Here is a 13,359-nt window from a genome sequence, read left to right on the forward strand (position 1 = left end):
TGAAGTCCGTCCCTCTGGTTTTGTAGGATTGAGCAGGAGGTCAGTGCCAGGCTTGTACTCATCCAGTGAAGATGGTCTGATAGCCAGTGGTACTAGCTCCCTCAGTCCCTGTCCTCTTCTCCCTTCTTGAATAGGATCCATTCCTGACCTCTTGAGTGAAGACTTCAGCAAGGAAAGTGTATAGTTTTCTTTTTGGCTTGGTCCCTTTAAGAAGTTTTAAAAAAATGGGGCTGCCTGTAGGAAGAGGCCTGTAAGCAGGGGATCAGCACCAGTGTGACCTGTAGTGTGATCTGTTTGGGATTGAGGTTTTCTGGCTGAGAGAGGGAATCCGCTCCAGAGCAGGTTTGTGTGTTGCTGTGCCATGCCTTTCACATGGCATCTCCCGCAGAGCACGGGAAACTCTGCCTTCCATTTTGGGATCATCTGGGAAAGATTTTACACCTCGGATTTATGCCAGGCATCTGTGGATGGCAGGGAGAATGTCTTGGGAGTCTGTCACCTAACCACAGAGCCCAAAAGAGATTCTATGAAGAAGCAGCAGCTATATCCTGCTTCAGGCTCTGTTGGTTTGGGAGAGACCTGCTCAGATCCTCCAAATTTGTCCCCCATGGTGGAGGGACCTGCACCTTAGAATTTGGAGAAAGGAGGTCTCCTTGGACCAGGTTATAGGTGAATATTTCCCCTGAATTTGTGCTTTTAATGCATAAAGTATTTTTGATTAGGAAAAAACCTCTGGTTTAGGTATGAAAGGGACCTTTCCTGGGGTCCAGTAATTTCCTCCATCCGAAGAAGAGCAAAATTTTGCCTGATCCCCAATTTGGATTGGGATTCAGTGGCTTCAGAGGGGCAATTGCCGGAGAAGACTCCTGAGGAATCACTAGGGGACAGAGAGCTAGAGAAGGACCCTCTGAAGGAAGGGGAATTTCCAGTTCTGGACAACTTAGTGTTTATGATTACTCAGGCTCTGACAGAGCTAGGAATAAAGGAAAAAAGAGTACAAAAGGAAGAGGAAGGTGAGGACCCCTTTTTAGAGGGCCTTAAGGGCCCTCCTAAGACCTTCCATTTTTATCAGACAGCTAAGGCATCTTATATCATGAAATAGGATGCTAGAGGCTGATCTAAAGGTCAGTAGGGCCATGGCAAAATTATACCCACTCCTGGAAGAGACTTTGGAAATGTTGAAGGTTCCAAAGGTAGATGCCTTGGTCTCAGCGGTTACTAACAAGACTACCATCCCAGTGGAAGGCTGTGGAGCTCTTAAAGACTCTTAGGATTGGAAGATATATATTTACCTCAAGAGAATATTTGAGGTGTCAGCGTTAGCACTCTGAGCAGCTGTTTGTAGCAGTGTCATAGTTCGAGCGTGTTTATGCTGGGTATAGCAAATTCCTGTGGCAGTCTGAGGAAAAGGAGGCAGAGCACCTAGAGGCAGGTTTGACTTTTATTGCTGATGCACTGTATTATTTGCATCGCATGCAGCTAGAAATATGCTGTCAGCATTTTCAGTTATGGGTTAATAAAACAAGAGGGTAGGAGATCTAAAAAAGCCGTGGGGGCAACACAATAGAATAGATGCCAAGAAATGTCAGTTTAGAATCTTTATTATGGAGACTTATTTTTTCAGATGAACTAGTCTCCATAATAAAGATTCTAAACGGACATTTCTTAGCATTTTCGGTTAGACAGCTGCTTTTGTTACACAACTGGGCAGTGGATGTAAAGTTCAAATCCCAGCTTAGTAGTCTTCCCTTTAGAGGGAAGTTACTTTTTGGCTAATATTTGGAAAAGCTGGTCAAGTTCTTAAGAGATTTAAAGCCTCCTAAGTTGACTCAGGTTAAGCCTAAGGAAAATTGAAAATCTTTCTCCAGTAGACAAAAGTTTTGAGAGGTCAGGTGTTATCATCGAAGTAAGAATTCTTCAGTATGCAACCGAGTCCCAGCTCTTTCATGGAACCCCAAGAAATTCTTGGAAGAGTGTGGGGTCCATTGCAGGAGGACTTAAGGGTTCTCAATGAAGGTCAATTAGTCCATTCCTCAGATGTGCAAATCAGGGGGAAGTTATCCCTTTATTTCAAGGAGTGTGCCAAGATTTCAACTGACCAATGTGTCTTTCCATGCTTAGATTTTACTCATCTAGTAGTCAAGTCATGCATGGTCTCTCTGTGTGCCTCTCAGGAATAAAGGGAAACAGTGATATCCACGTTGAATGTCTTCTCCTTTTAACTGAGGTAATTCCAGTTCCAGAAGAGGAGAGAGGTCAGAGTCATTATTCCATATATTTTGTGGTGCTTAAGAAGGAAGGCACCTCTCATCCCATTTTGAATCTTCAAAAGGTGAACACACCTTAAAAGTATCTCATTTCCACATGAATATTCTTTGGTCTCTTATTGCAGTGGTCAGAAAAGGAGAGTATCTGGCATTGTTTCTTTTGGAGGCTTATCCTCACATTCATATTTGGAGAGATCATCAACGACACTTAGGTTTGCAGTACTAGGAGGACATTTCTAGTTTCAGGAACTTCTCTTTGGGCTGGCAATGAACATTTTCCAAGGGCATGATGGTCATGGCAGTGGACCTTTGCAGAATGGCAATCATGATGACTCCTTTCTTGGACTATTGGTTGATTCGGGCGAAGATGGCGGTCGCTTGTCATTGCTCAGTTCACAGGGTGATTTGCCTTTTGTAAATTCTAGGTTGGGTTGTCTGTTTTGCTAAGAGCAAGTTGGATCCATCTCATAACCTGGAATATGTGGGTAGCCAGTTCAAGATTAACATGGAAAAAGTGTTTCTTACAATGGAAAGAAGCCTGAAACATTAGAGTCATATTCAGTTACTGTGGAAGCCTTTTCCCAGAGCATGGGATTAACTTCAAGTGTTAAGGTCTATGGCATCCACGTTAGATCTGGTTCCATGGGCGATGGCTCATGGCTATTGCAGTGAGCTCTTCTTTCATGATGGGATCCCCAGTCATAGGATTAATAAGTCATGTTGTCCCTTCCGCAGGAGACAAGATTGAGTTTTTACTAGTGGCTGTCACACAGCAATTTATCCAAAGGGATCTAGTTGGAGATTCTGGATTGAGTGACAGAGACTACAGATGCAAGATTGAGTGGCTGGGGAGCAGTGTGTCAAGGGAAGATGGTTTAAGGTTGATGGACTCAGTTGGAGTTATCCTAGTCCATCAATCACTTGGAAACAAGGTTGATCAGAAGAGCCTTGCTGCCCTTTCTGCCTTTGGCAGGCAGTCAAGTGGTGAGAGTGCTGTCAGACAATGCGACTGTAGTAGCATATATAAACAGGAGCTGCATGTTTTGGATGTGTGTAGGATTCTCCTGAAATATGTAGAGGTCACAAATTGTTTTAGGGAATCAGACCACCTTTTTGAGTTATTCATTGGTCGCTCCAAAGGAGAAAAGACTCCTAAGGCTCTATAGCTAAGTGGATTACGGAGATCATTGAGTTAACATATATTGGCAAGGAATTGGAGATTGCATAGGATCTTAAGGCTTATTCCACTAGAACTCAAGGGGAATGTCAGTTGGTCATAGCAAAATATATTTGTAGGGTGGCCACTTGAGTTTTCACATCACACTTTCTCCAAGCATTACAGATTGGATGTCCATGCTCTAGGTCCTGTGGTTTTTGGAGTGGACATTTTACAAGCAGGTCTTGCAGGTTCCCTCCTAGTTTAATGTGGCTTAGGTACCTTCTATCCATCTGGACTGGTTTGGGGGATGAAGAGAAAGGAAAAATTGGTTCTTACCAGCTAATTTCTTTCCTTAAGTCCTACCAGAGCAATCCAGAATCACATCCAATTCTTTTCTGAAGATTGCTCTTATTGTGTGTACCATATATATGGTTTTCCTGTGTAAAAGTCTGACGTTAGTTACTCATCAGTGGAGAGATGTTGGGCTTGGATTTGGGTTTATCAATGTTTGATTCTTTCCTTCTGCTCGTTAGAGTGTAATTAGTTGTCTTTGTTACATTTTTACTGAGAGACTGCTGGTGGCACAGTGCCTTAAATTCCATCAATCTGGACTGGTCTGGTAGGACTCAAGGAAAGAAAATTAGCAGGTAAGAACCAATTTTTTTTTATTCAGAAAAGAATATTTCCCCCTTCTGTTCCTATAGAAAACAATTGTATTTGATAAGCCCTATGAGGTTGATAATCAAGTGTTTGTCCAAGTAACCTTTTGAGTTATCAGGACAAACCACAAAATTTAAATTTCCTGCCCCACCAAAGTGGATACATTTTACCCAGGTAAGTCATTATCCAAGTGCATGGATAAAAAGAGAAAAGGTGGTGGCATTCAGGTGCATGGCTAGAAGTTTTCTAGGTAGCACCAATATTCAGCCAAGTAAGCCTGGCCTGAGAATACGCTATTCTAAAGTGACTGGAGTAACTTTAGATGAGTATATTCAGCAGCAGCCTTATCCAGCTAAGAGCCACTGAATATCCTTGTAAGGTTATCTGGGTAACGTTACCACTTACTGGGCTGTTGATTATAGACCTCTCTGTTTTTAAATGTAGCAAGATAATGGCTTTGTAGTATGTGGTTTTCTTGTAAATTGGCCTGATGGTCTGCCATGGTCCTAATGAGCTGTGCCCTCTTCTTCTTCTCAGCCGTATGTGCACTGTGCTGTCTTGCTTTGTCTCTTGCGATATCTTGAGATGAAGAATGGCGGAAAATCTTTAAGAAGAGATCCATTTTTCAGGTTAGTGAAGACTAAAAATTAGAATCTTAAAATGCAAGGCTAGTAAGGTTGGCTCAGTGGCTTACTGCTGTGCACTGTCATGCAGAAGACTGCTTCACAGACTAGGCTGGAGATACTACAGTGACAGCATTCATAGGCCTTGGGGGAGGTGAAGTAGTCCCAGTCATCACACATTGGTGACAGCTAATGGCCAGACTTCAGGTTCACATTTGTTGGCTTCAGAAGGAGCCTTGATTTGTGACCCTCACAACTGTGGACTATTGCAGCGATGGCTCGGCAGAGTCAAGGGGATTTAAAATATGGGAAAAACCCTCGTAGTTGTGAATGAAAGCTCATGATGCAGAGCTCAGTGGGCTGATTTTGACTGAGCTGGAAGCCCAAAAGAGCAGGAAGAAACTGCTGGGCCCCAAAAAAGGCAGGACTTGCAAGAATCTGGTGCATGCCTTAAATATAGTGCAGAGACATACCACATGTTTTTTGGGTAGAGGCAAATATAACTTAAATTATATTCACCTTGTGGGATGTTTCTCAAAAAGATTTTTCCCAGAGGCATAAAGTATGTAAACCCTATTTTAAAATATGGCTCATGGGTCTAGTAGCTTTAGAGCTGGCTGGGAGGTAGCATAATACCAGAGTTAATGGGTATTACCCTCAGACTGAGAGCCAAACAACACAGGTGTAAACTTATACTAAAAGGAGAGGGAAAATTAGGAGTCTAACTCTCTCACTTTTACACACATGAAATCAGAATCAGCTGTTTTACTTTTAGTTTGCAATTAATTATGAACAGAGTTGGCGAGGTGTCTCTTTGCATTATAATACATCAGTGGATAGACAATAAATCTTTCAGTTGTCTGAATGTACTAAGAGCCTCCTAAGGGGCTCTTAGGGAAGATAAGGCCATTGCAGAAAGTCTAAATTAATTCTTTGCTTCTGGGTTTACTAATGAGGATGTTGGGGAAGATACCAGTTCCGGAGATGGTTTTCAGATGAACTGAACCCCAAATCACTGTGAACATGGAAAATGTAGTAGGCCAGATTGACAAACTAAAGAGTAGCAAATAACCTGGACCAGATGGTATGTATCCTAGGGTTCTGAAGGAACTCAAAAATGAAATTTCAGATCTGTTAGTTAACATTTGTAACCTATCATTAAAATCATCCATTGTACCTGAAGACTGGAGGGGGGCCAACGTAACCCCAATATTTAAAAAGGGCTCCAGGGGCTATCTGGGAAACTATAGACCAGTGAGCCTGACTTCAGTGCCGGGAAAAATAGTGGAAACTATTATAAAAATCATAGAGCATATGGAAAGACATGGCTTAATGGAACACAGTCAATATGGATTTACCCAAGGGAATCTTGCCTCACAAATCTGCTTCATTTTTTTGAAGGGGTTAATAAACATGTGGATAAAGGTGAACTAGTAGATGTAGTGTATTTGGATTTTTAGAAGGCATTTGACAAAGTCCCTCATGAGAGGTTTCTAAGAAAACTAAAAAGTCATGGGATAGGAGGTGATGTCTTTTCGTGGATTACAAACTGGTTAAAAAACAGGAAACAGAGAGTAAGATTAAATGGTTAATTTTCTCTGTGGTAAAGGATAAACAGTGGAGTACCACAGGGATCTGTACTTGGACTGGTGCTTTTCAATCTACCTTATAAATGGGCTCTGACCGACGGCCCGCAAATGCGCAGTAGAGAGCAGCTCTACTGCGCATGTGCGGGCCAGCACGTTGGTCAGAGCCGTGCGTGCCCGAAACAAAAAACATGGTGGTGGGGCCGCAGGAGCGGCGGCGGCCGCGAAGAAGGAGCGGGAGGAGGAGCAGAGGCGCCGCGCGCGAGTGACACCCCCCCCCCCCCCCCCCCCGAGATCTGCCGGCAGGAGAAGCTGCGCACACGCGGAAAGCAGCGGCGCCGCGCGCGAGTAACAAACCCCCCCCCCCCCCGAGATCTGCCGGCAGGAGCGGCAGGAGAAGCAGCGCCGCGCACGCGCGCGAGTGACACACCCCCCCCCCCCCCCCCGAGATCTGCCGGCAGGAGCGGGAGGAGAAGGTGGTGAGAGGGAAGGTGAGAGAGAGAGAGAGAGGGAGGGAGGTGACAGAGGGAGGTAAGGTGAGAGAGAGGGAGGTGAGAGAGGGGGAGGGAGGTGTGAGAGAGAGGGAGGGAGGAGGGAGGGAGTGAGAGGGAGGGGGAGAGAGTGAAGGAGGAGGGAGAATGAGGGGGAGGGAGTGGGAAGGAAAGGGACCGAGCCCGTTGTTACGGGCTTAACGGCTAGTATATATATAAATGATCTGGAAAGGAATACGACGAGTGAGGTTATCAAATTTGCAGATGATACAAAATTATTCAGAGTTGTTAAATCACAAGCGAATTGTGATACATTGCAGGAGGACCTTGCAAGACTGGAAGAATGGGCATCCAAATGGCAGATGAAATTTAATGTGGACAAGTGGAAGGTGTTGCATATAGCGAAAAATAACCCTTAGTGTAGTTACACGATGTTAGATTCCATATTAGGATCTACCACCCAGGAAAAAGATCTAGGCATCACAGTGGATAATACTTTGAAATCATCAGCTCAGTGTCCTTCAGCAGTCAAAAAAGCAAACAGAATGGGCCGGATTTTCAAAAGGTTACGCGCACGCTGGGCCTATTTTTAAAAGGCCCGGCGATGCGCGTAAAGCCCCGGGACTTACACGCAGTTAGGGGAAGGGGTGGGAAGGTCATGATAGGGGGAAGGGAACGGAGGAAGGCAGCGCGGCTTGGCGTGCACAATTGTGCACCCCCTTGTGCGTGCCGATCCTGGATTTTATAATGTGTGCGCGCTGGTTAGTGCACGCACATGTAGGCTGCGCGCGCATGTTATAAAATCTACCCCAATGTTAGGAATTATTAGGAAGGGAATGGTTAATAGAACGGAAAATGTCATAATGCCTCTGTATCGCTCCATGGTGAGACTGCACCTTGAATACTATGTACAATTCTGGTCACCGCATCTCAAAAAAGATATAGTTGTGATGGAGAAGGTACAGAGAAGGGTGACCAAAATGATAAAGGGGATGGAACAGCTCCCCTATGAGGAAACATTGAAGAGGTTAGGGCTGTTCAGCTTGGAGAAGAGACAGCTGAGGGGGGATATGATAGAGGTCTTTAAAATCATGAGAGGTCTTGAACGAGTAGATGTGAATCAGTTATTTACACTTTCAGATAATAGAAGGACTAGGGGGCACTCCATAAAGTTAGCAAGTAGCACATTAAAGACTAATCGGAGAAAATTCTTTTTCACTCAGCACACAATTAAGCTCTGGAATTTGTTGCCAGAGGATGTGGTTAGCGCAGTTAGTGTAGCTGGGTTTAAAATAGGTTTGGATAAGTTATTGGTGAGAAGTCCATTAACTGCTATTAATCAAGTTGACTTAGGGAAAATGGCCTCTGCTATTACTGGCATCAGTACCATGGGATTTTCTTAATATTTGGGTACTTTCCAGGTCTTGTGGCCTGGTTTGGCTTCTGTTGGAAACAGGATGATGGGCTTGATGGACCCTTGGTCTGACCCAGCATGGTAATTTCTTATGTTCTTATGTAATTATCCTATTTCATATATATCATCTTCCACAGAGAAAGAACCGTAGACCTTTCCACTGTAATATGATGGATATGTTCATAATTAACCCTTTTCTGTGTTGAATAAAAAGGACACTTAGAAGAATCCAGTAAATAAAATAAGTTGAAAGTTGCCTCGAACAGAATAAGAGCATTACTTATCTCAAGCTTGAGCTACTTAAAGTGAGAAAACTATGAGGACCAGTAAATGAAGTGTAAAGATTCATTGCTGAATTCACCTCTGGCCTGCAAGTGGCACTATAAGCCACTGGATCTATCTATCCAGTCTTCCCAGCCCTGTGCCCTCACTCCTCTAAAGCAACCACTTTGTTTCCTGCATAGACTTGTATTTATACTCAGGCAGTTTTGTCAGTCAGCTGCCAGAACTTAACCCTACTTTCCTGGTCCTTGAACTGAGGCTCCGTGTTTGTTACCTGTATCCAAAAGACTTGTTTGAACATAAGAACATGCCATACTGGGTCAGACCAAGGGTCCATCAAGCCCAGCATCCTGTTTCCAACAGTGGCCAATGCAGGCCATAAGAACCTGGCAAGAACCAAAAAACTAAGTCTATTCCATGTTACTGTTGCTAGTAATAGCAGTGGCTATTTTCTAAGTCAACTTAATTAATAGCAGGTAATGGACTTCTCCTCCAAGAACTTATCCAATCCTTTTTTAAACACAGCTTTACTAACTGCACTAACCACATCCTCTGGCAACAAATTCCAGAGTTTAATTGTGCGTTGAGTGCTAACTTCATGGAGTGCCCCCTAGTCTTTCTATTATCTGAAAGAGTAAATAACAGATTCACATCTACCCTTTCTAGACCTCTTATGATTGTAAACACCTCTATCATATCCCCCTTCAGCTGTCTTTTCTCCATGCTGAAAAGTCCTAACCTCTTTAGTCTTTCCTCAAAGGGGAGCTGTTCCAGTCCCCTTATCATTTTGGTCGCCCTTCTCTGTACCTTCTCCATCGCAATTATATCTTTTTTGAGATGCGGCGATCAAAATTGTACACAGTATTCAAGGTGCGGTCTCACCATGGAGCGATACAGAGGCATTATGACATTTTCTGTTTTATTCACCATTCCCTTTCTAATAATTCCCAACATCCTGTTTGCTTTTTTGACTGCCGCAGCACACTGAACCGACAGTTTCAATGTGTTATTCACTATGATGCCAAGATCTCTTTCTTGGGTGGTAGCACCTACGGTAATATGGAACCTAACATTGTGTAACTATAGCATAAGTTAATTTTCCCTATATGCATCACCTTGCACTTATCCATATTAAATTTCATCTGCCATTTTGATGCCCAATTTTCCAGTCTCACAAGGTCTTCCTGCAATTTATCACAATCTGCTTGTGATTTAACTACTCTGAACAATTTTGTATCATCTGCAAATATGATTACCTCACTCGCCATATTTCTTTCCAGATCATTTATAAATATATTGAAAAGTAAGGGTCCCAAAACATGTCTTTCTATATGTTCTGTGATTTTGACGTTTAGAGCACTTTCCACTATTTTTCCTGGCACTGAAGTCAGGCTAACCGGTCTGTAGTTTCCAGGATCGCCCCTGAGCCCTTTTTTTAAATATTGGGGTTACATTAGCTATCCTCCAGTCTTCAGGTACAATGGATGATTTTAATGAAAGGTTACAAATTTTTACTAATAGGTCTGAAATTTCATTTTTTAGTTTCTTCAGGAGTGTATACCATCCGGTCCAGGTGATTTACTACTCTTCAGTTTGTCAATCAGGCCTACCATATCTTCTAGGTTCACCGTGATTTGGTTCAGTCTATCTGAATCATTACCCATGAAAACCTTCTCCATTACGGGTACCTCCCCAACATCCTCTTCAGTAAACACCGAAGCAAAGAAATCATTTAATCTTTCTGAGATGGCCTTATCTTCTCTATGTGCCCCTTTAACCCCTCGATCATCTAACAGTCCAACTGACTCCCTCACAGGCTTTCTGCTTCAGATATATTTTTTAAAGTTTTTACTGTGAGTTTTTGCCTCTACGGCCAACTTCTTTTTAAATTCTTTCTTAGCTTGTTTTATCAATGTCTTACATTTAACTTGCCAACGGTTATGCATTATTCTATTTTCTTCTGTTGGATCCTTCTTCCAATTTTTGAATAAAGATCTTTTGGCTAGAATAGCTTCTTTCACCTCCCCTTTTAACCATGTCGGTAATCGTTTTGCCTTCTTTGCACCTTTTTTAATGTGTGGAATACATCTGGACTGTGCTTCAAGGATGGTATTTTTTAACAATGACCAGGCCTCTTGCACACTTTTTACCTTTGTAGCTGCTCCTTTCAGTTTTTTTCTAACAATTTTTCTCATTTTATCAAAGTTTCCCTTTTGAAAGTTTAGCACGAGAGCCGTGGATTTGCTTACTGTCCCCCTTCCAGTCATTAATTCAAATTTGATCATATTATGATATGGTGGTGGGGCCAAGCGGCCCCACCACCGTTACCTCTCTCACCAAATTCTGTGCTCCACTGAGAATTAGATCTAAAATTGCTCCCTCTCTTGTCGGTTCCTGAACCAATTGCTCCATAAAAATGTCATTTATTCCATCCAGGAACTTTATATCTCTAGCATATACCGATGATACATTTACCCAGTTTATGCCTTTAGCATTCCTGCTTGATCTCTTTCATTTTCCTAGTTTCCTGGTGTACTCCAGCTTCCTGCTCTGTTCCAGACTTCTAGCACCTTGCTTGTTTTGGGGGCTTCCATTGGTCCTCTTGCCTTGTTGGCTACCAGCATCTGAAGGCTTAATCCAAGGGGAAGGGGATTGGCATAGGCAGTTTTCCCACTTTCACTATCATCATTTTATTTTTATTTATTTAAATAAATAAATAAATAAATAAATAAATAAATCAATCTATCTATCTATTTGGTTTTGTGACTTAATTTTTCTTGCAACATATATTATGTATTGATGTCAATTATGTATGATTGTATTTAAATTGTAAGTTGTGGCTTATGTTCTATGGTTTTATGTTGGTATTTTGTTATGTCTTGATGTTTTTCTATTTAAATGTTTATTTTAATTATCATTTTTGTTATAATATTATAATTACTTTTATGTAATGAACCCACTTTGAGCCTTTGGGAAAGGCGGTTTAACAAATTGAAGGATAAATATTCTCAATCTATATTCTAATAGCAAACAGGTGTGCAGATGCTGTACTAGAGGGACTTCCTGTTGTTGTATATACACAGTTGAGATGTGTTGTTTTGAAAAAATATGCTGGGAGCAATAATAAAAAGATTTTATACAGATAAACACGTTTACCTATGTAAAGACATGGTTTGAATATTTTCTCCTCCCCAGTACAGGTAAAAATATGCGCAATGTACATAGCGTACATACTCTTACCTCCATGAATAAAGGGGCGAGGAAATCTCCTCATTTACTTTTACACCAGTACTTTGCTCCTACTTCAAGGAGTAAAATATGTGGAAACAAAAGTTATCCACATTCCCCTGCTGGCCACATTTTCAAAGGAAAACTGGGTGGAGAGTTTTCCTTTGAAAATGGGTTTGCAAGTTCCTCGCAGAGTTTCATTATTGGGTTTCTGCATGTAACTAAATAGTAATTCACAATAAGTCAGAAATGAGTTGTTTAGATGGGAAAGATCTTCCAAATCCATGTTGTTTCTTACAGCTAATTCATTTGCTGAGATTAACAAAGAGTGAAAACTGTTTTTCTTTCATTGTTAGTGCTCGTACCAAAGATACCAAAGTTTTGAGATTTTCAGAAGTGTCAAGTGGTGAGGATGAGGATGTGCAAGCTGAAAGGGCAAAAGTCAGAGAAATGATGACGAGTGAGAGCTGCAATGAGGTAATCCTATCATTCACATGTGAGAGAGACTTTGTATAGGAACTGATTGTACTTACACCAGCAGGAGTTGCTCACAGTCACACACGCAGTGGCAACTGTGATCTAAGCTTGTTTGAAGGGTTTACTCTGTTCTAACAGTTTAGAAAGTCCCAGAGATGATATTCCTTTACTGTATGTTTTATTGAAGCAGTCTTGTGTCTTACCAGTACACTACAGCACGTACAGAAGATAATGTCTGAGCAGAATATTGAACCTGGCATCTCAAAATCTTTCTTTACTTTTTATCTATTGGAAAATCCTGGATAGATCAAACTCACTGTATATAAAAGAAATCTCTTTATTAAGGATCTGACTGCTTTTTTACAAATTGTTACCTGCCTAGGAAGAATACATTTATATTCAGAACAAGAGCCTGGCCCTATTACTGTCTTCATTACATAGGATCTTCTGTATAGTAAATATAAAAGGAGGAAACTCAAATTCAGCTACCAAGTTAAGGTTTGATTTCAGGGCATTCATTTTGAATGCACTCACTCTCTCATTTTAAGTTTTATAGACATAAGGTTCACAAATTCTGCATAGGTGAATCAAAAAGTCCTTATCTCCATTTCCAGGCCTAACTCCCTCCCAAGGGGCATGCAGTGTAAGAGGCCCTCTGCCTCTCAAGCTCTGTTGGGAGGACTGTTTACACTCTCTCCAATTTATTTAAAAGGAGACCATATAATTTAACTCAAACCATTTAAAATCAAAACCAGAAAAAAAACACTAAAAATGTGATTGTGATGGTAGTGAAGCCTTAGGTACAAATTCTGACTATGATGCTATTGGACAGCATTAAGGAAGACAAATGAAAAAACTCTCACACTCTGAATGTTTTGAAATGTTCTAAAGGTATTAGAGAATGTATATTTTCAAATGAGAAAGGTAACTTGAATTTAACTTATGTTGGTAGATAAGTGACTTAGAATGTGACTGTTGTGTCTTTTTCTTTTATCAGTAGCTTATTTCCTAGCACATAGACAGATGGGTTCAGGAACAGTGGGTTGTGCACCTCTACTAGCAGATACAGAGAACAAACTGACGTCACAGTGTATATATATACTCCTGCAGTGACATCAACCTGCCAGTATTCTCCGTTTCCAGCAAATGGTGAACGTGCATTTGACTACTGT

General features: G+C 41.6%; 1 protein-coding gene across 2 annotated transcripts in view; it reads left to right on the plus strand.

Moving 5' to 3' along the window:
* Positions 1 to 13,359, plus strand: part of ABCA5 (ATP binding cassette subfamily A member 5) — a 510,372-nt gene that overhangs the window by 399,363 nt on the left and 97,650 nt on the right. For both annotated transcript variants that reach the window (XM_029599288.1, XM_029599289.1), the window contains 2 exons: positions 4,624 to 4,715; positions 12,067 to 12,187. In XM_029599288.1, the coding sequence (XP_029455148.1) occupies positions 4,624 to 4,715; positions 12,067 to 12,187 (213 nt within the window). The remainder of the gene's footprint in view (positions 1 to 4,623; positions 4,716 to 12,066; positions 12,188 to 13,359) is intronic.

Source organism: Rhinatrema bivittatum, chromosome 4 (genome assembly GCF_901001135.1).
Source record: "Rhinatrema bivittatum chromosome 4, aRhiBiv1.1, whole genome shotgun sequence".
Lineage (NCBI taxonomy): Eukaryota > Metazoa > Chordata > Amphibia > Gymnophiona > Rhinatrematidae > Rhinatrema > Rhinatrema bivittatum.